Source organism: Aythya fuligula, chromosome 2, assembly GCF_009819795.1.
Source record: "Aythya fuligula isolate bAytFul2 chromosome 2, bAytFul2.pri, whole genome shotgun sequence".
NCBI classification, from domain to species: Eukaryota; Metazoa; Chordata; class Aves; order Anseriformes; family Anatidae; genus Aythya; species Aythya fuligula.
The window spans coordinates 136,759,060-136,782,728 of NC_045560.1; the positions used below are offsets into that span (position 1 = coordinate 136,759,060).

The window sequence follows — 23,669 nt, forward strand, 5'->3', positions numbered from 1 at the left end:
AGGTTGGTTTCTAATTACCCTGGTACTTTTGTTTTGATGTTGTGACTAAGCTTTTGTTGTTGTTGTTGTTGTTTTTTTTTTTTTTGGAGGTATCTAGTTACGGTTATCTAAAATAACCTTAAATAGTGCAGTCATCATTACCTTTTTTTTTTTTTTCCTCCCATCACAAAATCCTTTGGCTCATAATTGCTTTCAGCTATGTAAAATTTATCCTTCTGAAGTAATAGCTGTTTGTTGCTGGCTTGTATTTCATTCTGTTTGAAAACAACAAATATTGCACACAGCTGTGCATAAGCTGATGCTAACTGATGCTAATTTTGACTTCCATAACCATTTCTTCTTTACCTGCTAGAACAGGATCTAGTCTAGATTATGTCCTGAATGTTGTTGAGTTAGAAGATTGTCCTCTGTAGTATTTTGGGGAATTTTTGTATTGGCAGCATGAAACCTCCAGGTAATGTGCCTCAGACTGAAGTTCTTGTGAAAACACAAATGTCTTCTCTACACATTGAACTTACTTGCTCTGCTAATTGCTAAGAACCAAGAGAAGCCAGCTGATGTAATCTGGATTTTGGCAAAGCTTTCAATACAGTTTTTCACATTATCCTTCTGGACAAAATATCCAGCATACAGCTAGACAAATAAATAATACAATGGGTGAACAGTTGGCTGAAGGGTCAGTCTCAAAAGGTGATAGTGAATGGGGTTACATCTAACTGGCAGCGAGTCAATAGCGAGGGTCCACTGGGCTGCGTTTTAGGGCCAGTTCTCTTCATTTTGTTTCTAAGTGATCTGGATACAGGATTTGAATGCATACTAAGTAATGTTGCAGATGACACTACATTAGCAGGAGATTGTGGTGGGCTAGGCAATTACTAACATGAAATTTAACAATAGTTAAGTGCTCGATTCTGCACCTGGGATAGGGCAACCCTAGCTGTATGTACAGACTGCGAGATGAAAGTCTGGAGAGCAGCCCTGAGGAAAGGGATCTGAGGGGTTTTGGTCAACAGCAAGTTGAACGTGAGCCAGCAGTGTGCTCTGGCAGCAAAAAGGGCCAACCATACCCTGGGAAGCATCAAGCATGGCAATGCTAGCCAGTCGAGGAAAGGGATTGTCTCACTTTGATCTGCACTGATGTGGCCTCCCCTCAATTACTGTGTGCAGTTTTGGGTGCCACAATGTAAGAAGGACATAAAACTATCAGAGAGTGGCCAAAGGAGGACAACAAAGATGGTGAGGGGTCTAGAGGGCAAGACGTGCAAGGAGCAGCTGAGGTCCCTTGGTTTGCTCAGCCCTGAGCAGAGCAGGCTGAGGGGAGGCCTCATGGCGGCCTGCAGCTCTCTCACAAGGGGAGCGGAGGGGCAGGCGCTGAGCTCTGCTCTCTGGGGACAGCAACAGGACCCGAGGGAACGGCATGGAGCTGGGACAGGGGAGGGTCAGGCTGGGGGTTAGGGAAAGGGTCTGCACCCAGAGGGGGGTCGAGCACTGGGACAGGCTCCCCAGGGCAGTGGGCATGGCACTGAGCCTGCTGGAGGTCAAGAAGAGTTTGGACAACGCTCTCAGACACATGGCCTGATTTTTGGGTTGTCCTGTGTGGAGCCAGGAGTTGGACCCAGTGATCGGTGTGGTTTACTTCCAACTTAGGATATTCTATGGTTCTGTGATTCTGACCAATCTGAACTTTGCTGTCAGAGGTATCCACTGTTATATTTCCTATGTAAAAGTAGTTCTGCATTAGCAGCTGGGAATATATATATATATATATATATTGTTGTTGTTGTTGTTGCAGTGAAAAAGCAACAGGGAATGCTGATAGATGGCTTGACTTCCTCCTGTACTTTCTCCTCCTCTATCTTTCTTGAACAGGTTATGACCAACTGGTTTAACACTGCACTCATACAAATTCCCCCATCAGCTTTCAGCATTTTATTTATCCTCTTAAATGAGTAGTTCCTATTCTCCTGGATTTTGCTTATGCAGTTTCTTGGCGTTGATGTAAGAGTCCCAAAGAATTGTTTTGCTTTGTGTCCTGTGGTGTTTTGCTTAATTTTGTTTTCACTAGCATGAATTTATGCTAAATGACTATGCTAAATTACTCCTTCCTTTTTCTCTTACTGCTGTCAGTGTAGCGTCCTCCTCCTTAATCTGGTCAGATTAATCCTAAAATAATTCATTGCCAGTGGGAGACCATCCAAACCGTGCAGTTCTTTCTGCTCAGATAGTAAAGAACTCATGCCTCATGTGAGCTAAACTGCCAATCATTCAACTAGCCAGAAATTTGCTTTCAGCATGCATGCTTTCGTATTTCTTTGCTCATGGGATTACCCCTACAGTCTTTATATTTATGTACATATATATAAAAAAAGTTTAACTAGCAAATCACATTAAATATTATCTAACTATTGCTAGGCAAGGATATTTGCAAATCAGTCAACCATGGCTGTGAACATGCCTGTGTTAATGCTGGTGATACATTTATTTGTAAGTGTCGGGAGGGATTCCTGCTACGAGAAGATGGAAAAACGTGCAGAAGTAAGTAGTCTGATATTTATCAGCATACTTTTTATCTGCAGTTCATGCTTGTGTGGAAACATATTAACTAGCAAGAGCTGTCATCTGTTCTCAGATAAAGATCTTTGCAAAGCAATCGACCATGGCTGTGAACATGTTTGTGTTAATACTGATGATTCCTATATCTGCAAATGCCATGATGGGTTCCTGCTGAGAGAAGATGGGAAAACCTGCAAAAGTAAGTAGCATGATAACTTAATTTGATGAATTACACATATAATAAAGACCCCTGCTGATACATGTTAACTACCAACTCTCTTGTTTGCAGACAAGGATGTTTGCAATTCAATCAACCATGGCTGTGAACAAGTTTGTGTGAATACTGAAGATTCCTACATCTGCAAATGTCATGAAAATTTCATACTGAAGGAAGACGGAAGGACATGTAGATGTGAGTAGCCTGAGTCATAAGAGTATGTTTTTTTTTTTTTTTTCTTGAGGCTTTTAAGTGTTGTGCCTGTGAGTGTTTCCACATGTGTATGTTTATTTGTGATTTCTAACTACTTAAGCTACTTATTAAAGATGTTATCTCTCCCTAAAGAATCTCATCTAACAAACTCCATCCATTCTCCTCAGATAAAGATGTTTGCAAATCAGTTGACCATGGCTGTGAACATATTTGTGTTAATACTGATGATTCCTATATCTGTGAGTGCCATGAGGACTTCGTACTGAAGGAAGATGGGAAAACTTGTAAAAGTAAGTTGTTTAATCTTCATTATGTATTTTCTGATCTGTTCATGAAGTATATCATGTAGTGTGTTCTTTGTGTCTTTAACATGCAATTAACTTCATAAAATAGCATGCAATCAGCTTCACGGAAATGAGCTTTGTCATGGAAGATTATTGCTCTAATTTTTATATTTTGTGAAAGTTATTTACCTGAATAACTGTGCTAAATATTATTTTCATTATTCCCAGGTAAAAATATCTGCAAAACAGTCAACCATGGTTGTGAACATGTTTGTGTTCCAACTGGTGATTCATACGTGTGTCAGTGCCACAAAGGGTTTATACTGAGGAGAGACAGGAAAACATGCAGGAGTGAGTAGCTGGAACTTTTATGGGGAGTGTCTTCTTTCAGTCATAAAAGTGATGACAACCTAATTTTTTCTCAAAATTGTTTTATACCAGTTTTGCTTTTGAGAGCAGATTTAATAATGAAATTCTCTTAATAATTCTCAGATAAAGACCTGTGTAAGTCCATTGACCATGGCTGTGAACATGTGTGCATTAATAATAATAATTCATACAGCTGTCAGTGCCATGAGGGTTTTGTCCTGCGGCAAGATGGAAAAACATGTCGAAGTAAGTAACTGAATAAGTCTATCAGACACTCATCTCCAGCATTACTACATAAAAAACTGAAAGAAGTCCTACTTCTTTGTCATATGTTCTTCAAATGACGTTTGAAATGTTTGAATTTATAAATATGTTAAATAGAATACATATAAATATTTCAATTTTTCGTAGGCAAAGATGTCTGCAAATCAGTTGCCCATGGTTGTGAACATATTTGTGTTAATAATGATGATTCATACATCTGCAAATGTCAGGATGGATATGTACTGAAAGAAGATCAGAAAACATGCAGAAGTAGGTACATTTTATTCAGAAAGACTTTGTTTCTTTGATTTTTAAAATTTCTTGACCTTACTTCAAATGCCTCACTTCAAAACTGATGTATTGTTTGAAAGCCCAAACCATATGTGAGTGTGATGGAATGTCTTGAACAATTTAGCTTGATGTTCTTGTAAGCAAAAAAATAACAGAATGAATGGTTGTTTTAATACAGTATCAAATACAATAATAATCCCTTCCAAACATCAGGAAAAAAGTCAGAACAAAATCTTATTATCAAGGAATGTGTACTTTAAACAGATTCATATACTGTGGAGCTTTTATCTTTATATACTAAATTGTAAAATATCATTAATTCTATTTTCTTATCTTCTAACATGACATCCTTGGAACATGATATGCATTTATCTCATCACCCTTCTAATTTCTGGAGGAGAAACTCATCTACTGGAGCTCAGTAAAAATATTTATTCTGCAAAAATGGATGCCTTACTTGAGGAGAGTATTATTACCAAAAGAATGGTAACATGTTCATGGCTGATCTCAATCATAATTAAAACAGTTCACCATGAACTGTTGCCCTTTCTTGACATATGCAGTGATATTGAGGTGGTTCTGATATTCAGTGCATTTCTATTGCTTTAGTAAGTGACACATTTTTTCCTCAGATGACTGCAGAAAGGAATTCTTGGACACCAGTTCTAAAAAGGAGCTATTGTCCAGGAAGAAACATCCAAATGTTAAAACTGAAAATTCCATATCCCTACTGACTTGCTAACAGACAGCTTCAGTAATTGCTGCAGTCAAAGCAGGGTGCTTACAGCTGCCTTGATTTTTGCAAGTGCACTTGACCAAGTATGAGAATTCCAAGTTTGTCAGTATCTCCTGGCTTGTCTCGCAGCTTCAGCGGGTAAAACAGAAAACGTTAATTTCAGCAATAAATAAGGCTTCTAATTACAAGATTTTAAGAGAGTTACAAGCAAAACAATGTATATAAACCATTCTGATCCAACATTATCAGCTAGGCACCCTTCTAGCATTTACTGTCTCCCCTATAATTTTTTAGCTATTTGCCAGTAGAGGCTTAAATTTGTGCTATAAAAACACAGGCATCTTCTGAATTTTTCCCTAGACATGAGCCTCATCCCAAGCTGTACCTAACCCTTCTCTTTCAGCCTTCCCCAGCTCTTCAGCTCTTACCTCATTCTTTCCTGCAACTCTAAACACAACTTCTAAATTTTCAACTTATATGCAAGTATAGCTTCAGCAACTCATCTCTTTGTACCACCTTTATGTTTTTGCTACTTCTGCAGTACGAATACAGCTTCAGTGATTCTCTTCCATTTATTTCAGTGTTGGTCATCTACACAAAGGTAAAGTTAGCCTACAGGCCCATCCCTAGAAAAAAATGGTCAAAACTGTTTCTATATCCTAGCTATGTTCTTCAGTTACAGTCTTCCCCACTTAACAATCATTCTTAAAATTTGCTTAAAAATCTAATTTACTGCAAAGTTTTAAACATTTGAAGTATTTTTAAGAGTCGTAGTATTCTACAAAGCAGCACATATTGATAGATATTCATCTTGATTATATTTTTATTATAAACTTCAGTCATGGGCACACTCTGACCTTTTGATATGAACTGTATACAACATCTCTAGAATCACTGGCAAGATTGTCTGAGCCAGGATCAAGGTACTCTAGATGATACCTGAGTTCACATAGTCCCTATGTGTCTAGGTCCTATTTTCAGCTTTGTCAACTTGTTCATGGTCTAAACACTGCTGCTTATTTCATAGGATGCACCGAAGGCCCAGTTGACCTGGTGTTTGTGATTGATGGATCGAAAAGTCTCGGAGAGGATAATTTTGAAATTGTGAAACAATTTGTGTCAGGAATATTGGATACGCTTGAGATTTCACCCAAAGCAGCTCGAGTTGGTTTGCTTCAGTATTCCAGTGAAGTCCGCACAGAGTTTACATTAAGGCAGTTCAGCTCAGCCAAAGACATGAAGAAAGCTGTATCACAAATGAAATATATGGGGCGAGGATCCATGACAGGACTGGCTCTGAAGCAAATGTTTCAGAGAAGCTTCACAGAAACAGAAGGCGCCAGACCATTTTCAGCAAATGTCCCTCGAATCGCTATTGTATTTACAGATGGACGAGCCCAAGATGAAGTCTCTGGGTGGGCTGCTAGAGCAAAGCAAACTGGTGAGTGGAAGTGTCGTTGATTCTTTCTTTAAGGCAAATATTGTGATAAAGAGGATGTAGAATCATAGAGAATCAGAGAGTGGTGATAGTATAGTGATAGCATTGAGCATCACTTGCTTTGTGTATTTTATTGTTGTTGTTGTTGTTGTTATTTTTCTTCCTTTTCTGTCCTATTAAACTATCTTATCTCAACCCACAAACTTTTACTTTTTTCCTCCCAGTTCTCTCCCCCATACTCCACTGTGTGTGCCAAACATCTGTGTGGTACCTAGCTGCCTGCTGGATTAAACTACAATGATGCTGCACATATTTTTTCTGGTTTTGTTTTATTGACTTGATATGACAGTCATAGTGATGTCTGAGTAGTGTAGCCCTGGTCAGGACTGGACTTCTTTGTGTGAAGAAAAGGATATGAAAAGAGTATGTGCTAGCAAGGCTGATACTACAATGAAATATAAACCAAGTGCTTTTAAAAAAAAATAAAATGAAAGATTTATACACTAAATAGTGAGGTCTGGGTAAGTAAGTGGAGAATTTACAGGACTGAAGGAAAACAGTACTAAGCCAACCTTGCTTACTTACTGAATGAAACCCCAGCTCCAGACTGTTTATACTGATATTTGTAGCACTACAAGCCAAATACATCCCTTGTGTAATTGCAGTGTAGGCAATGTACTAATGTTGAACATAAAATTGGCCTTGAATGCTTTATCACTGATATCTCCAAGTCTTTAAAAAGCAACAGACTTCAGCATGACTGGTTCATTCATTAAATTGAATGAGCTTCTGGTGAATGTTTTGCTTTCCTGGCTGAAGTGCAATTGTAGGCAGATTCATGACAAAAAGTAAGGAGATGCTCAAGGAAAATATTGAAGGGTTGAAAAATGCATATTTTACGATGTTATCAGGCCCAGGATTCTTCATCAATAAGGCTAAAGTTACAATTCAGTGAGTATGTAGCTGTTACTATTCAGTGATAATAGAGAGACACCAAACCTTCTTATCTTAAGTTTTATCTGAAACCTAACAGCTGAGAAGTTACTGTTTGCTCTTGGAACTTGCAAAAGAGATTGAAGTACTACGAAGCTAATTGCTGTATCATGAATCAGAAAATCAATACTAGCTGTGGACAATTTCTATGCCAGAAATAATGTAGAGAAATGTTGTGTCAAGTGATAGGTTTGCAAGAATAAAGAAATCCGTGGTTAGTTGCTAGCATGTCTGCAGGGGAGATGCCTGTATGAAGCATCCCTGCTGTGAGGGCCTTTCTCTCCTAGACCCCCAGGATTCCTTTCCCATGTTCTTACCCTCACGGGTTTGGGTACCTTTGCTGTGCCGCCTAACCCATCCCTTAGAATTAAAGCATCTACTATCGTTTTGCTCTGAGGATTCCAGTGAAAAAAATAATTATTTATATATTTTTTAAAAATTACTGGCATCTTTCAAGAGTCTGACCCATTTGCTGACAGATAACAGGTCTCCCCACCATCCCAGTAAGTACCTTTATCGCACACACCCTGCCTGCACAGACACACACAGACCAGGAACTCTCAGTACAACTGGGAGGCTGACTTGTATGATTCACAGAACCACAGAGTGGTTGAGGTTGGAAAGGACTTCTGGAGGTCATCCCGTCCAACCCCAGAGCCAGTTGCCCAGGACCACATCCAGATGGCTTTTGAAAATCTCCTAGGAGGGAGACCCCACAGTCTCTGTGGTCAACCTGTGCCTTTTCTCCATCACATGCAAAGTGAAAAACTTTCCTGGCGGTCAGAGGGAAGCTCCCGTGTTTCAGTTTGTGCCCATGCCTTCTTCTCTTGTCACTAGAACCACTGAAAAGAGCCTGGCCCCGTCTTCTTTGCATCCTCCCTTTGGATATTTAGAGGCATTGATGAGATCTCCCCCAAGCTTTCTCTTCTGTAGGCTGACCAGTCCCAGCTTGCTCAGTGTTTCTGTATAAGAGAGATTTGCCAGCACCTTCATCTTCTTGATCCTTTGTTGGACTCTCTCCAGCATGCCCAGGTCTCTGTTGTACCAGGGAGCCCAGAACTGGACACAGTGCTTCAGGTGTGGCCTCATATTCCTCTAGATAGGAATATGGCCCTTGGGTGAGTCAGCCAGCCCTGCCAGTTTTGTGTTCTCTGCAAACCTGCTGAAGGTATGTGCTGCCTTATCATCCAGCTCCTTAATGAAGATGTTGAATAGGGCCCAGTGTTGACCCCTGAGGTATACCACTAGTTAGTGGCTTCCATCTAATTCCCTTGGGTGTTTTACAGTGCTCTTTATGGGTTCATTTACTGTTAGCAGTGGCCAACCAACCCTCATCTCTTTATCTTAAAAAACATCTACCTGTTAAATGACAGCAGAGCAATTTCTGCACATCTTTTAAATAACTGAAGCATATTAAGCCTGTTCAAACACATTTTTGAAGATATACAGCATGTAATATATACATTTCTTGTGCTCTCCCGCTCTCTCTCTAAAATGACTAATGCTCACGTTTTCCTTTCATGGAGGAGCAGGGGTTTAGAAATGCCGATATAATAATTATATGCACTTTCTTTTGAACCTAGGTATAATTATCTATGCCATTGGAATAGGAAAAGCAATTGAGGAAGAACTGCTGGAAATTGCTTCTCAGCCATCATATAAGCATCTCTTCTACGCTGAGGATTTCACAGCTTTGGAAGACATAAGTGAAGAGCTAAAAGTACAGATCTGTGAAGGTAACAGTATTCCACTTTGAGCTGGAAGAGGAATGAATGCTTATAGATCTATTTTGCAGGCCTGAAGTAACAAGTAGTTTTATTCATGGTGACCTCTGTCATAGTAGGTCATTGGTGTCAGACATTGCAAGGCTCAAAGTAATTCTTCTGCTCTTTAAAACGTGAGGAATATATATGCCTAATCTATCACCAGGTAAAGGTATAGAATAATTTCATTTTCTCTATTTTCGTAATGCTTGTATAAAATGTATGCTTCTGTGCTTAGAAGGATCAATTGCTTTCTTTTTGTTACACTGAAGTCAGCCATGCACTGAACCCCACCCTGCTGAAGCAGCATGATCTAGTTCATTAGGAATGTGGGAAAATAATAATGGATTTATAGAGCCTAATGAGACTTGTAAATTGCTCTTAAGATCAGTAGCAAAAGAAAAAACAAACAAAAAAAAAAAAACAGCAAAACAAATTATCAAGATCTGTTGTGCATATTTATAGAACATTAAAAACAGTTCACTGAATGTATATTCAAAGCTACAAGGAGTGGATCTCAGTTGCACGTAAGCTCCAAGTTTTGCTTCACAAACGTGGAAGGTTTGCTGCAGAAAGTACCCTTCCTCATTCTGGCACAAACAGCCTCAATCTAAACATTCCCAGCTGACGTTTTGCAAGGTACAGGGGGAATGTGAGCTGGGATGGAAGCTGTTCAGCTAGAGGAAGGACAGTATGTTTCTCCCACTCACACGTTCCCAGGACTCAGCATTATTTAGAACATTCAAATTTATACCTGAAGCAAAATCCAGAAGCATCACTGTAAATAAAATTGAGCACAACACTAGAATTGTACAGGATGGTTTAATTTTCAGTACTTCTGTTTGTTTTTTTTCTTGAAATTAAATGCAAACAGGTTTTACTTTGTTCTTTAGCTTTATAGTATAAAATTCACTGGCAAGCAGTGGTGCGTTTCTTCCTCACACAGATGTCAGGGAAGAATCTGAAAAAAAGGAATGTGAGAACGTTTCCTAGTTTGTATATTTTGTGCTTCTCATTGTCATATGAATCTTCTAGCTCCATCTTTCTGAAATTCAAAATACTGTGATAGCATAAACCCAAGTCTGTTCATTAACCTTCTTACCAGGCAGATAATCTACTGATGACAGCATGTCATCTTAAAAGCTTGGGGAGACGCCAAGGCCAAAATTAGCTGGCAACTGGTATAATAATTCTCACTCATTAGCAAACCCCAGAGCTCAGTGATGGAAATGCATCCTTCAGGTACCCACAGCAGTGTTTAGCAGCCATTTTTTTTAAATATATTTGCCATCAGATGAAAAATAAGTAAATTCTGCCCCTCTGTGGCAGTTTCTAAACTGCACCTTTAGTAACTGGTTAGAGGTGGTGCCTCACAGCTTCTGTCCTTCTCCTCTCTCACCTCTAAGCAGTGCCTCAGCTGTTTGTTTGTTTTCCTGGACACTCCAGGAATTTGCTCATCAACTGTTGCTCATCAACTCATACCACCAGAAATTCTGCCTCCATGCCTGTTACACAAGCTGAAAGTTTATTTTTCCTTTCAGTTTTTCCTCTCAGCCTACTTTTTTTTTCCCCTCCTTTCCAGCCGCGGTAATTTCATTTTGACTCTAGCCTTGGTCCTCAGCTGAGGACTTTAAGGCATGAGCCTGAGGGCAGGGATGAGCTCTCTGAACTTCGTGCAGCTCAGATGCGGACTCCACTGACAAAGCATCTTATCCCCAGTCCCAGCTGTCGATGTGCTGCATGTGTACAAGTTAAAAACAGAAGTCATCCAAATCTCTTTAGGGGTAAGGCTTTTTCCTTTTATTCTGCAAGAAAACCATCAGCTCTGTGGAACAGTTGCTGATTACCATTAATTATTCTTGATGACTAGTAATTTGGAGAAAAAAAAATGCTTTTCTATTATGCTTCTTAGTAAGAGGAACTCACTTGGAGGGTTCTCATTCATTGCCTTGGTTAACATTAATTTCTCAAGCACTAACAAGGCTACAGTGATGTCATATTTAATAGGCACTCATCACGATGGCCTCCATGTTCTGAGCACGTGCATTACGGGAGCCTTTAATTACATGGCTACATGTATTTTTGTCACAAGGCCCCCCCAGCCCCGATCAGATGGCACCTGTTGGTTAACACTCTGTTCTTCCAAATTGCAGATCATTATCGCTGCTGCAAATAGTCAGACACTGCCTTTGAAGATACATCCTCGGAGGCTTTTTTCTAACGTAATGTTTAGATTTTGTTCCAAAACAGAACATTAAAAACAAACACCTAACTTTAGCGTGGCTTCCCCAGCAAATTTGAGTATTTATGCTGACTGCACTGACTTTATCAAAGAACTTAGAAAGAAACTAGCAGCCTCTGTACTTGTCTGATTTGACAGAGGTGGTGAGATCAGAAATGTTTGGTTCCAAACCAGTCTCTGAAGCTTGAATAAGAGTTTCTGAAGTGCTCAACTACCCTCCCAAACTGGAAGCCCTCCTGCCCCACCAACATATCTCTGTCTTGTTTCTTCTCTATCCCTTGCATGTGAATCCTCAACTCTTTCTCTATGTCAGCCCAGTGTCGAGATCTCAAACTTTTCACGTCAGTTCTTCTATCCTTCCTAGACAGTCTTGTTAGGCTACAGATCCTTTAACTACTTCTAGAGCGATTTCACAGAATTGTAGGGGTTAGAAGGGACCTCCAGAGACCATCAGGTCCAGCCCCCCTGCCAAAGCAGGTTCCTTAGATCAGGCTGCCCAGGTAGGCATCCAGACAGGCCTTGAATATCTCCAGAGAAGACCTCCCTGGGCAGCCTGTCCCAGAGCTCCATCACCCTCACCACGAAGAAGTTCTTCCTCACATTTGGTGCCAAGCTTCCTGCGATCCATAAAATTGCACAGAGCCTCTTCAGCTCCGGCCGTAGTCGGCAGGATTCGAACCTGCGCGGGGAAACCCCAATGGATTTCTAGTCCATCGCCTTAACCACTCGGCCACGACTACACACAATTTACTACTTAGTGTCAACTACTCAAGGCTCACCTTACCTGTTTTGTCCCACCTACAGGGGGAATTTCACCATCCTTGTTCCTAGGTGCTTATTATTTTACAAGACACCTCACCTAGTTTGTTTCCTCCTTACTTTGTGATCTCATCCCACACCTCTCTGGACTCAGATCTAAGCTCTGAGTGTTTCCTCCACCAACAGGCCCCCAGTCATGCTTTCTGATGTACCTAAGTGCTGTAGTTCTGCCTGCTGAACTCTGGTCTTGCTCCACCACTCATCTCTGTTGATGCCCTGTTCCTTGTGCTCAGCATTCAGCCCCACCCCAGCTGCGTCATCTGCTTCCCAGTGCGACTTAGTACATCTGCACATTATGTATCCATTAAAATTCACAATTAATTGAAAGCAAAGTATTAATTTTCTAGAAGAGAACTCACTCCTAAGAATCAAAAGCTGTCTCTCCATTACCCTCTAGCGGCAGGAAGCAGGTAGCGTGCAGAACAACCCTTGAGATGGTTATACCTGTAGGTGTAAAATAGGGGGTTTTGAAATACGTTTCCATTTCTGTAAAAACACCCTTTGACTAAAAATTGGGTATATGGTGTCTGAAATAAATTCCTACAGTCTAAAGTCTATGCTTGATGAGCTATAAGCTTGTACTTCTGCTAATAACTGTAGAGTATTAAAGAAATTCAATTACACCCTTCATACCAAACTCCCTGATCCACATTTCCCATTATGGAGAAAACCAAAGGAAAATGAGACATCTTCCTTCTGCAAGCAGTTTTTATTCTTACTCAGTTCACCCCAAAAGGGCCCATAGATGACAGTGAAACACACAAGGATTTTCACTAAAGGACGTAAGTTGCTGTAATTTCAAATTGCTTTACCATCATGAAGTATTTTTAAAGCACTTCCAGTTTTGGAGGAGCTCTGGTGGTCAAGATGAAGGGTCAGTCCTGGTTATGTATCACACTGGACTTCTTCCAGCCTGCACACGTATGATACGTTCTCGATGAATGGTGAGAGAGAGACGAGTAATATCTCCATTTCTGTGGAATGTTTATTTCTTCTTTTGTGACCTCTCTTCTTTCTACCAGCCATGAAAAATTCAGCTCACCAGCAAGATCCGTCATCTGGAAGGCTTCGTAAGACTGGTCCCCAGTCTTCAGGTTGGCTGTTTTGACTCAAGTGCCCTGCTGTCTCCCCGAATCGCTGCTAAATTAGCTGCCTTCTCCATGGCTGCTTCTGCAGAGAACCCTAACAGTTCACCTACAGGGGAATTGTTCACTCATTTCCCACCCTAACCCCCTTAAAATCTACCCTCTTTTCTACAATTCACATCTGCTTTTAGTACAGAAAATTTGAGAGCCACCATAACAGAGGCATGGCTGCATGCTCCCTTTTTACACCATCCAAATGAATTTCTTCAAGGGGAAGCTTGTATTCCAACACTCTGCTTGATTTTTAAAGCATGTTCAGCTTTCAATCACTTCTGTTTCTCACAGGAACCTTCACAACTCCCTTTCCGTTCTGCAACCCACACCTTAAATCATGTATACAGTAAATAAAGCCTAACAGCTTGGTTCCTTCACCTCTTTGTATCGCTAGTCCTCTCCATGAATGATCCTCACTGCAGTCAGTGAGATTACTCACTAATTAAGGAGAACTCTGTGCATGTGAGTAGCAAAGATAATGCGTAATTACGTGCAGTGGGTTTCATTTTTAGACTTTTGGGGGGGTTTCCTGCAGGACCTGACTCAACCACAATAACCATCACAGATGTCCTTGCCTGCCCCAATCTTGCAATACACCATAAGTATCATTTTGAAGACAGTCACACTCACTCCACAAGAACAACAGGTAATTAGGTTACCTTTGTTTAGATAATCCAGACTGCTCTTTCATTATCTAGGCTAAGACGTGCTGTGTACTATTTCTCAGTATACAAACTCTGCCCCATAGCATTCCTTTGGATGTTGACCTGTTTTCAGAACAGGGAGCTGTATTAAACCTGCTCTACATTTAAAATTTGTCTTTCTCTCCCTCAGCCCATCGGATTTATTCAGCATTTAAATCTATGCTTGCCTATTTCTGTTTTTCAGCAAAAGACAAAGACCAATGCAAATGTGAAAACCTTGTGACATTCCAGAACTACGCAACCAGTGAAGTAAGAAAACTCACACAGCGATATATCCTTTCTTGTATGTAAATCAAGAGGGATGGGTTAAAAGAAATTATAACTAGCAAGCATAAGCTGCCTTCGTGGCACAGATCACTCTGCTGAAATGAAAAGCTGAACTACTTCGCAGACACTGTTAATCTCCAAGAAGCAAGGCTCCTAAGACTTGAAATCTGTTTCTCCTTCATAGAAGGGATCAAATTATTAATATGGATCTTTTAATAATCTGTAACAATTACCACCTTCAGGATCAGCAAAGAAAGCACTGGTTAAAGTCAAGACCAATACTCTCTGCTTTGCTTTACTTCAGATGTTAACAACATTTAGTAGCAACAGGAACCATGGGATATTTCCCTTCCTAGCTGCTAGGTGAAGCACCAGAGGCAGGAAGGTGTGTAAGGTAAGATTCTCAGTGAAGAGGAAGCAGAGGACATAAGGTCTAATTATTTTCACATGAACAATTATTCACACAGAAAAGAAGCATAGATTGATAGATTCAAATTCCCCAAATTAAGCTTCATTATGAGGTTGCAATGCTACACATGCTAACCTGAAACTGTCTAACTTGCCTGCCCAAGAACTCCGCTATCGGGTGTGAGAGTGGAGTGCTGCTCTTAAGCCAGCTCAGCCATCAACCACAGAAGCATTTGTCCTATGTCCCATAATTTCCATCAGTAGTGTTCTTTGCAAGTCTGTCAGATTCCCCAAAATACAGATTTCAGCAACTGATAGACAAGCAAATCACAGGGTGCTCTACAGTATGTTTGTCCACCAGGCCTGATTTAGTAGGTTCTCAAAAGTAGCCCTACCAGCTCAGACCTTACATTCAGCTATTTTGTGGATCTCAACAGCCAGCCGCACTGCTATTTCCCATCTTCCCAAGAACCCTTTAGTGGCAAGGCATCACATTTTGCCCATTTCATTAATTATAAATCATTCCTTGCAAAGCAGAATTATTTCATAAAGTGGGGAGGGGGTTGTGAATCTGTCACAGTGGGCAGGTAAACACCACACCTTTCCCTTCCCCCAATTCCCACTAGGACAGGGAAAAGGAAAGGAGGAATTAAAGCAAGAAAACTTGCAAGTCATCATAAAAAAATTGTTCAAGAAGTGGAAGGACAGAGAAAACAAGCAATGCAAAGGCAATTGCTTACTACCTCCCATGAACAGACTGATACCCAGCCATTTCCCAAGAAAAAGGTGACTAACCTTCCTAAACCCTCCTAATTTCCAATTTTATTCCATGCTATGTGATGTCATGCTCCACAATACCTGACTGATCAGACAGCTGACGTTATTTTTTATTTTTTTTTTTAATACTGCATATCATCATTAGCTCTTTCCTTAACTTTTGCCTACTGGAAGAAATGACAAAGAGAATGGAAGACTTGGAAAACAGGCTAAAATACTGACCAAAGCATCAAGTGTACACTACACTGTATATTTATACATACAAAGTTGGGAGAGCTATTTTGTTAAATCAGTTTAAAGTAAAGTAACAAACCCATGTCTCAAGTTAAATAAGAGTATTTTGGACTCCTGCATCTGTAATACTGTGTGTTCTGTCTTGCATTGATTGCAGATAAGATTTTTTTTTTTTTAAAGTTTTATATATAAACAATTTAGTAACTAGCAAAAATTCTAATTCAGTAGAACTAAACTGAAATAAGCTATGCAAAACATTAAAATGCTGTTATTTTTGATGTGAAACCTCCACGTTTTGAAGTATTTTTAAAGGTATGAATTTATTTGGGTTGCTTTTCTGTACTTCCCTCCTCCACTCACTCTGCTCCTATTTCGAGCACGCTGACTGTGCGCCTACGTGTAGCTGTATGTACGTGCATGTGTAAGAACGGAACAGTGGGATGGCATTCGCAGCAGTTAGATTTCATACATTCTTTCCAACAAGTGCAGACTACTGAAATCAGTTGGAAATAATGAATTTATACTGTCTGTGTTGAAAACGCGATGAATGTAAATGAGCAAAGCAGGGAGTCTGCTGGCTCTCTTCTGCTACACTTTTACATTGACAGCAGCACCAGAATCATTTCTTGAACTAAAGGAACTAAATCTGGGGTTTAATAGGTACAGGCACCAGCAATTCCTTCTTTGCTTTGACACATTGTTTTGCCTCTTTACTGTCTGCAACCTGAAGTACACAACTTGATCTGTTCTGCTACAAAACCAAAGTAGTTGCAGCAAAATTAGATTAAATCATTGCAGACAAAATAATAAGTATGCACATGTACAAAGCAACAAGCTTTAAAAGGTATTCTACGTTTTAGCATTCTTTGGCAAATAGAATGCAAGTTTTGTGAGACTGCTGGTACATACTGCCTGTTGTTAAATGTTCCTTTCACTGAATGTCAGGAAAGTGCCAACACCCCATTTATTAGTCACTAATACTAAGGAACATCATGCAACTGTGATCTCACACAAAAAAAAGGATAAAGCCAGAAAATGCCAACATCCTCAACAGTAACACGTGTACATATTTAGGAATGAATACACAGTAATTTGCATTAGTAGTTTGTGACTGATAAGGTGAAAAAAATACTAAAATCTATTCACACTTTTTAGTAAAGTCACTGGGATCCCCTAGCAACGTCCCGAATTTGCTACTGTGCCTCACATGATGCCTTGTTTTCCCATTAGCACCCCAAAATCCAAAACCTAAGGGAGTCACAGCCTGTTGGGATTTGACACCATGCTTACTGTGGTCAACTCCTGCTCCGCTTACCTCTGAAGAGCCCCAACTCATACAGAAAGCAACAGGCAAGTTTTGTTCCGCCAATGTTACTTCTAACAGAACAAAAAACACAGCGGTGATAAAGAATCTTTGTTTATATAGTTTGTTCCCTAAAACCAAAAATATATAATACAATACAAGTTTTTCTTAAAACATATCTGTAACCAGTTTTATTGTAGAAAGAACACCATTACAGCATTTACTTCTCACTGGTTTGTTCTGGCATGCTTCTAATGATGTCAGAGTCACCTGTAAAACAAAAATACATCGTTACAAGAAGACCTACAGAAAGATCCATTTCCAGAAATAAGAAAAAAAAAAAAAGTAAAGCTTCTACAAACAAAATGTAGAAACAACGTGGATACAGTATTTATAAAAACATAATGCTGATGGCTTGATAAAAGTATTTTTTAACTTCATTTTTGCTAATTGATACGCAGTATGGTTATGATAATTATATACTTGTCACTAGCATTTACAAAGCCAGTACTAGAGCGACAATCTAGTCCTGGAGGACACAATGCACAGCTTTAATATAGCGAATGTCTAGCCTCCCCTGATCACGAGAATATCAGGACAGCGAGAATATTCGCATTGCACTACACAGCAGGAAGTTTCAGGTGCAGTTCTTTATCTTACAGTTAGCTTAACATAAAGCTCTTAATATGGCAGCCAAAAAAATAAACCTAAATGCAGTGTTTTAAAAACAAAGTTTTACCTATTATTTTAATACAAACAAGCTAAATAAAGGTTTCTAAAGAAACAGTGAACTCAAACTGATGTCACTTGGGGAACATTTGATCAAAGTTAAGAATCATTAAATCCGTATGTATGCATTCAATTAAGACAACTCTTGGTCAAACAGAACAATGGAAGGTAATTAGATTCTTCTCTAGAAGACTCAGGAAATAAGATAGGAAGTCCCCTAATTAGCAGACTCTACAAGGAACTTGAACAACTCTGAACAAAGAGTGCTACTAAGCCATAGAATTACACACCAATTTACAGTTTTATCACTTAATATGATTTTCAGCTCTGGTATTGGACTAGTATCCACTTGCACGTTGCTTTTTCTTTTATAGCTCACCCTGGGAAGCAAGACAACTCATAACCCAGCAATTTGTTTTGCTGAGATCCTTTGTCTTGGATTAACAAAGTTCAAACCCAATTGATACAGAGAGCAGGTGACACAAGTTCATGTCCTAGCAGTGGTTTTAGACACATGTCCCATTAAGTTGCTTCCCAGCCACTGAAAGAAACCTCATTACAGTGACAGGTAAGCTCCCAAGGTTTAACAGTGAAAGGAGCTACATGCAAATGTAAGGAAGAGCAACTAAGTTCTAAGAACCTAGAACTCCTGAAAACAGAATATTGAGCAGAAGAAATTGAGAATGAAGCCCAATGGAAGTTACAGCAAAGCTACATCACACCTGCATGTTACATACTAGTGAGTAGCAGTGCTTGGAGGATGAAAGAACTGCTGATACACACCCGTCTGGGTCATTATACAGCAGCAGACACGTACCTGGGTCAATGATGGCCAGCGTGCACACTCTGTAGTATTTGCCACAGGCTGTACCCAACTCAATGTTGTTGCCGCTGTAATGGTGGACACCGGTCTTTGCGAGCATAGCGTAGTACTCGATCTCTGATTTTCTGAGATTCAAAAACTTGGTATTAAAGCACTGACAAACAATTCTGATCAACCATAATACACCAGAAGCAGGGCTAACTCCAGCTACGCTTAAACCCTACAGTTTTCCTTTTCTCCCAGAAAAAATCATCTTGCAAGCAAATGTAACAGTGCCCTATGTTAATTCTGCATCTACACTTTCTTTAACCTGTCAGATACTCCTTAATGACAAAAAAGGGCCCCAAAAATTCAACAAGGAACATGTCAGGAGATGGAAACCACTAAAGACTTTGTTCTCAAAAGAATTATTTCTACAGCCAGGAGCTTAAAGTTATAACTTGACAGCATTTTTTTTATGCTTCAAATATATTTTATATCAGTATCAACTACCAGTTCTTCCTTCCTGTAAAATTATTTCCCAATATATTACTTTGAAAAAGCAGGGACTGGGTCACGCTACACTTTCAGTGAATGCTATCACGGTGTGAAAAAACTTAAAGTATATTCTCTAATGTGAACTCTTGGTATTAGAAACCTAAAAAACAGCTGGGAAGAATTTTAACGTGTCCAGACCTGAAATTTGTATACACCAAACAACCCACCATGTTTAATTCATAGCAGCAAGGAACAGGCCAACAAGCTACTCTGTATTACCAATTCACATGAAGCACATGCTGTATTTATACAAAGCATTTGCTTTAGTTTAAAAAAGTAATAATTCACACATCTGCTTACCTCAAAGCCGGGCAGTTGTTGGCGAGGATGACCAGCTTGGCTTTGCCCTGCCGGATCATTTTCAGAGTCTGTTTGTAGCCTAGCACATATTTACCACTTTTCATAACCAGCTGAAGCCTAGAGTTTATAGACTCCAGGGACTTTTTCTGAAGGAAAAAAAAAAAAAAAAAAAAAAAAAGAAAGCTTTATCATATGCTACTTTGCCTTTTGCAAAACGGCATAAGACTTAAGGTGAAGAAATTTCAACTACCAGCAATCTTTTCATGATATATTATTTGGAATGTGGAATAAAGAGCCAGCACAGTATATGATTGTGGATAAAAAGGATGCTGATACTATGCTTGCCCAACTTTATCAAAGTACCTCTTACCAGTTACACAGGAAAAAAGCGTTGTTGGTGTTACCTACGTTAATCGACTGCATCGTGGTGTAAGCAACGTGCCTTTGCAAAGCTCAGCCAAGTTGAATCGATATCCATACCACCTCCACCTTGCAAAGCTGAGCTAGGCTCGGCGTGTGGCACTTCCCAGGGCACGTGTTGACAGCATTAAGCAGGTAGGCAAAGCCAAGCAACCACATGCTAAACGAGCAGCCCCCCCCAACACGAGAACGTGGTGCTCATGCAGCAGCGGGTGCCACCACCTACGAAGAAACCCATATTTGCTGGAATAGACTTGAAATCATAGCAAAAAGATGGCAGAAACGCAAAGTTTGAGCTCCACCGCCCTACCACCCACACCAGGACCACAGCACCAGCTCCCCTTTCCTCCCCCTACCACAGGGGCCCTGTGAGCAACCTGGGATGCCCTGGGGGGGAGGGAGCCGAGCCCACAAGAACCGGCCTCAGGCCGTGCCCCTCAGAAGCCCCCAAAGTCCCCTCAGAACCCCCGCGGGTCCCCTCAGAGGCCCGGCCGCCGCCTCACGCGGCCACGCGGCGGCCGGCCGCCACTCACCGTCTTCTTGGCGGCCACCATGTCGCTGGCTGGCGTCGGCTGGGGGGGGAACTGGAACACACAGAGGCCGACCGGGGGTCGGGTTAGCGCCCGTTAGCGGCCCCCCGAGCCCCCCCGCGCCGCCCGGCCCCGGCCCCACTCACCGCTGAGGCGCCGCCAAGATGGCCGCCGCGAGCCAAAGGAAGGAGCCGCGGCACGCACCGCCTCTCCCCGCCGCGCCAGCTCTCGCGAGAGGCGCGAACGCCAACCAGCCCCGCCCCGGCCCCGCCCGCCGGCTGTCAATCCGCCCCCGCGCGCGGCTCCCATTGGCTTAGCGCGGCCAGGGGGCGGGAAGCGGGGGAGGGACGTGAGGGGGAGGCTCTGCGAAATGGCGGCCGCGCGTCAGCGGCCGGATACGAGGGGTTCTGTTCGCCTGCTGCCCTCGTCGTGTCCCTCATCCCCCGCGTCTCACGGTGCTCTATGCATCACGGAGCGATTTTATATGCCTCTTTTTTTCCCTTGCAGCCTCTGGGAGGCTTCAGGCACCGCTCAAGGAGAAGTCCAGGCGGCTTGCCTTCCCCCATGAGGAAGGGGAAGGGACGCTGACGGGCAGCCCCTGGCCGAACAGGGCCCCGGTATCGAGCTGTGGGCGTTATGGCCCCAGTGGGTGCGGGGTGGCTCCTTCATGGCTGCCCGTCTTGGCAGGTTGAGCTTTGGGCACGCTTCATAAACCCCCTGGTCCTGCTCAAGGCAAAGGCCTCTCCTCCCCTTCTCCTCTCCCTTTTCATCTCAAAACAGGGCACAGAAACCAAGTCCTACCCCTGTGGGCTTTGGAAACAACTGTCTCTGAAAATACCTTTCTGAGCACACGCTACTGGAGAATACAGCTGCGATGTGAGAAAGTTACAGCTGTCACAGTGTTGTCTGTAGGTTCGTGCCCAGTACAACCTGCCAATAAGCACACAGAGTCAGAATCCACACGAAGGTCTTTTACTTAAAAGCTTTGGGACTACAGTAGGTCCCGTGGCGCTGCCTGGCATGGGACGATCGTAGAATCATAGAATCATTAGGATTGGAAAAGACCTCCAAGATCATCTGGTCCAACCATCACCCTACCACCAATGTCACTCACTAAACCATGTCCCCAAGCACCACGTCCAACCTTGCCTTGAACACCTCCAAGGGACGGTGACTCCATGATAGATTATCACCCCACAGATTTCCTTCTTCCTTACATTTCAAATACCAGCAAGCCACCATGCACTGTAGCACCAAAAAGATATTTAAACAAGACCATAAGTTTTTAAAAGATGTCCCAGAGTAGCATAGAAAGGGGGGAGAAGCGGGCAGCACGGGTTCAGGTGATGCCTGCCTGGACACTGTGGGAACTGAGGTGAGGTTAGGAGCTTGGGGTGTTAGTTTCGAGTGTTCCCCTGTGAAAACCTGCAGCAGCTGAGAGGCCCAGCCTGTCCCAGGGGGCTAGCCCAGGACACTTAGGGATGAGTCCAAGTCTCTGTACTCTCTACAGCACTTTGTCTAGGAGCAGATGCTTGCTTTCTCTGTCCGCAGTCAGACACCACCTTTGCCAGTATTCACTGCATCTCAACAGCACCCTAAGGACTGATGGTGTAAGGGAGAAGGCATCCATCATCTCCTGCGGATCTTTGGCACCTCTGCATGCAGTCAGTCAGCCAAACTCATCGCTGCTGCAGAGGTGATACTAGCTACACTACCTCTAAATCTACAGACCAGCTGAATCATGCCTCGTCCACATTCAACCCTCTTCAAAATTATACGTCAGGATAGGAACATCAGGACAGGGAAGTCTGCTTGCAGTACAGTAGCTCTTCTACTGGTATGACTTCATGCACCTAGGACATACTGCATCATGTTTGTCTCAACGTAAATGTTTTGTGATGAAATTACAAAACTAGCATAAAATCATTTATAGATTTGCCTAGGTTGGCATAAGCATGGGAGAGCACTGTATTTGTTGGCTTTTGGAAGTTTGATGCCTTTGTCAATGTGGGTTATATAGCAACAAACTGAAAAGCAAAGCCAAAACATACTGGAATCAGTTACAGTAGGATGCTTATGTGAATATACTTTATTTTGATTAAGAAAGGAATTAATTTCTGGAAATATATTGAATGCTTTTCTCCTGGCATGGATGCCTTCACACAAGTTTTTGTTTGTTTGTTTGTTTGTTTGTTTGTTTTGTTTTGTTTTGGTATATAGTCACACAGCTTATCAAATATTTACAAAAATAAAACCTTTTCAGTGGGAAGCAGCCTTTGGTCAAAATGCACACCATCATCCCAATCCTGTGTAGAAACTAGGTGACAACTTCAGGTTTTAGCAGACCAGTTTAAGAACCTAGATAAAAATCCAACCTGCTAATATCAAGATGAAAATGAAATAAAGGTATACAAGGGGGAAAAAATCACCAGACTTCAGCTGACCTTAAATTTAACAACAGAAACTCAAATACTGGTCCACCACTAATTAAAAAGTCCTATGGAAATAATTTCTAGATTAAGCATATATAAATAGTATATGTACTATTTAAGTCATAATAAAAAAAAAATTACATTTTGATGGCTTCCCATAGTCCAATTTCACTTTTTGAAACAAGTTCATTTTTAGTCCTTTACAGAGCATAATTAAATTAATCTTGAAGATATATTTCTAACTTTTATTTGGCGGCTGTGTCTCATTCTTTTCTTGTTCCTCTAATTCTTTGTGTCCCAACACTCAGGTGCACTGCTGTTATTCCTACAGCCAACTTGTGCCTTCTCTTAATTCTTTAAATTTTTACCTAGTTGTCTGTGGTCATCTCAAATATTCTTCTTGCGATTTGAAATTACTCATAAGAGAGTGTAAAACTCAGTGGGCCTAGTGAATTCCTCAGTGCAGTTCTGTTTGGGTATGCCAAGTCTTAATGGTATCTCGCAAAATTTGGGAGTCCTGCACAGTTCCTGAAGAGGGAGCTGTTTGTAAGGGTACTCTCTGCAGCCTCAGCTCAAATAAGGAGAAAATGTAGTATTTCCCTTAAAAGCTTGTAAACTAGTTCTTTCCAGTGATATGTTTTTACAGAAAACAAACAAAGAAACGCTTTTCTGAAAGAACTTTCTGTCAGAAACCAGTCACTGGGATCCAAACTGTGACACTAATTCTGGATATGTGGGGAAATAGAGTCAGAAATAGGCTTTTGCACTTGTCCCTCACACCCCAAATCTCCCTTCTGTGGTCGTGCAGGCATCTTCTGAGAGCCTGTGGTTCATAAAACGTCTCTCATAAAGGCAAAGGGCTGTCTCAAGTCAGATGAAGTCAA

General features: G+C 41.3%; 2 protein-coding genes and 2 non-coding genes across 8 annotated transcripts in view; 1 reads left to right on the forward strand and 3 right to left on the reverse strand.

Moving 5' to 3' along the window:
- MATN2 (matrilin 2) overlaps window positions 1-17,359 on the forward strand; it is a 67,476-nt gene extending 50,117 nt beyond the window's left edge. For 3 of the 5 annotated variants that reach the window (XM_032182270.1, XM_032182272.1, XM_032182271.1), the window contains exons 15-27: window positions 2,413-2,535; window positions 2,630-2,752; window positions 2,843-2,965; window positions 3,151-3,273; window positions 3,496-3,618; window positions 3,760-3,882; window positions 4,048-4,170; window positions 5,955-6,368; window positions 8,942-9,094; window positions 13,205-13,276; window positions 13,857-13,967; window positions 14,210-14,296; window positions 15,646-17,359. In XM_032182270.1, the coding sequence (XP_032038161.1) occupies window positions 2,413-2,535; window positions 2,630-2,752; window positions 2,843-2,965; window positions 3,151-3,273; window positions 3,496-3,618; window positions 3,760-3,882; window positions 4,048-4,170; window positions 5,955-6,368; window positions 8,942-9,094; window positions 13,205-13,276; window positions 13,857-13,967; window positions 14,210-14,296; window positions 15,646-15,698 (1,751 nt within the window). In that variant the 3' untranslated portion in view covers window positions 15,699-17,359. The remainder of the gene's footprint in view (window positions 1-2,412; window positions 2,536-2,629; window positions 2,753-2,842; window positions 2,966-3,150; window positions 3,274-3,495; window positions 3,619-3,759; window positions 3,883-4,047; window positions 4,171-5,954; window positions 6,369-8,941; window positions 9,095-13,204; window positions 13,277-13,856; window positions 13,968-14,209; window positions 14,297-15,645) is intronic. The other 2 variants (XM_032182273.1, XM_032182274.1) reach the window with 2 other exon arrangements.
- On the reverse strand, window positions 12,022-12,103 carry TRNAS-AGA. The gene has a single exon. It is a non-coding gene; the product is annotated as a tRNA-Ser (tRNA).
- RPL30 (ribosomal protein L30) lies at window positions 17,177-20,570 on the reverse strand. The gene is made up of 5 exons (XM_032182275.1): window positions 20,500-20,570; window positions 20,357-20,407; window positions 19,404-19,549; window positions 18,561-18,691; window positions 17,177-17,284 (listed from the first exon to the last, which is right to left on the reverse strand). Exons 2-5 carry the CDS (start codon window positions 20,375-20,377, stop codon window positions 17,235-17,237), a joined length of 348 nt encoding a protein of 115 aa, XP_032038166.1. The 5' UTR covers window positions 20,378-20,407; window positions 20,500-20,570; the 3' UTR covers window positions 17,177-17,234.
- Window positions 17,496-17,630, reverse strand: LOC116486926. The gene has a single exon (XR_004253029.1). It is a non-coding gene; the product is annotated as a small nucleolar RNA SNORA72 (small nucleolar RNA).
- Window positions 20,571-23,669: the final 3,099 nt, after the last annotated feature.